The 1,513-nt window shown below is 39.7% G+C and overlaps 1 protein-coding gene across 1 annotated transcript in view; it reads left to right on the forward strand.

Moving 5' to 3' along the window:
• tnnt1 (troponin T type 1 (skeletal, slow)) overlaps positions 1-1,513 on the forward strand; it is a 22,711-nt gene that overhangs the window by 5,374 nt on the left and 15,824 nt on the right. The window contains exons 8-9 of the mRNA XM_005750001.2: positions 215-331; positions 450-527. Of these exons, the coding sequence (XP_005750058.2) occupies positions 215-331; positions 450-527 (195 nt within the window). The remainder of the gene's footprint in view (positions 1-214; positions 332-449; positions 528-1,513) is intronic.

Genomic DNA, 1,513 nt, shown 5'->3' on the forward strand with positions numbered 1-1,513 from the left:
TATTTAAATCAAAACAAGCTGCTGATTATTTCACATTTTACTTGTGAGCAACGGCACATTTAAATCTTACAAATATAGTTATTTGGCTTATATCGTGATGGATATCGTTATCGCCTGAAATGAAAAAAACATATCGTGATATGAAAAAATCTCATATCGCCCAGCTCTACCCTAAATCTTTTTCTAAGTTACAGAAACATTCTTCTTCCCCCAGGACATCCACAGAAAACGTATGGAGAAAGACTTACTGGAGCTACACACTCTGATCGATGTACACTTTGAGCAGAGGAAGAAGGACGAGGAAGAACTCATTGCTCTTAAGGAACGAATTGTAAGTTTACTTTGCTACCAACACCTCTCAAAGCAGTTGAATCCAACAAATGAATCATGTGTAGGATAAATGCTTCTTCTGTGTTGTTCTTAATATTACATGTTTTGCTGTCCTGTAGGAGCGTCGTCGTGCAGAGAGAGCTGAGATCCAGAGGGTTAGAGCAGAAAAGGAGAAGGACAGACAGAACAGAATTGCGGTAACACTCTGACATAAGTCGTTTTAAGGAACAGTTCTCCAGGCTTCTTGAAGGATATTCAAAGCTCGTCTTCGGATGTTTGTCTGCCTTTTTCACCCGTTCTGTCACGGTGATCCTCAGTTAGCTTGCAAGTCAGATGCTTTCCAACAGTTTTAACATGGTGGATCAAAATCTGACTGTACTTTTCTACAATCATAATTCCATCATTTCTGACAAGATCCCCAACACCACTGGCTGGAATGGAGCCCCAAAGCATGACAGAGACTCCAGTGGGTTTAACAGATGGGCTGTAGACCCTCACTGTAGTCCCTTTCTCCTGACCTCCTTACTTATCAACAACAGTTTGAATCAAAAGTTTCCCGTGAATCCATCACTCCATAACACCCATTGCCACTGATTTTTATTCCACCAGCTTCTTCATCTTCTTCTCCCCCGTTGCCCATCCTTAACCTCCTAGGACCTGGCGTCCACATATGTGGACATCACATTTTGGGTAGTCGAGACCAAAATACCTATTTTTACTGTAGGGCCTGATATCTGCTTACGAGGACATTATGCTGCCACTGTTCTATCAAAATTTAAAACGGATGTCCTCATATGTGGCTCTCATTTTTCTCAGAAACAAAAATTAGGTAAAAATCAAAATCTGGTAATTCTTTGTTTTCACATTCATCAGGTCCCAATCGGCCCAAATAGCGAAGAAAAATTAAAAATGCTGCCATGAAAGGTTAAAGTGGCTCCATCACAGCGACTATTCCACAGAATATTGTGCAAAAATACATCCGTCAAGATTTGTTGTCTTTAGTAATTTTTAGAGATTCAACTAAAGAAATGAGAACAAATGTGTTTTTGCAACAGGCTGATAGAAAGCTACAAATACTAAAGATACAATTAAAAAAATATGCTGACTGTAGGTTATATCACTCCCTCCAGTTAATACACGACACCACGGTTCTTCATTCACAGATGGATTTATTCTTCCGTCA

The sequence above is a fragment of the Pundamilia nyererei genome, unplaced genomic scaffold, assembly GCF_000239375.1.
Source record: "Pundamilia nyererei isolate P.nyererei 1_Seehausen unplaced genomic scaffold, PunNye1.0 scaffold00259, whole genome shotgun sequence".
NCBI classification, from domain to species: domain Eukaryota; kingdom Metazoa; phylum Chordata; class Actinopteri; order Cichliformes; family Cichlidae; genus Pundamilia; species Pundamilia nyererei.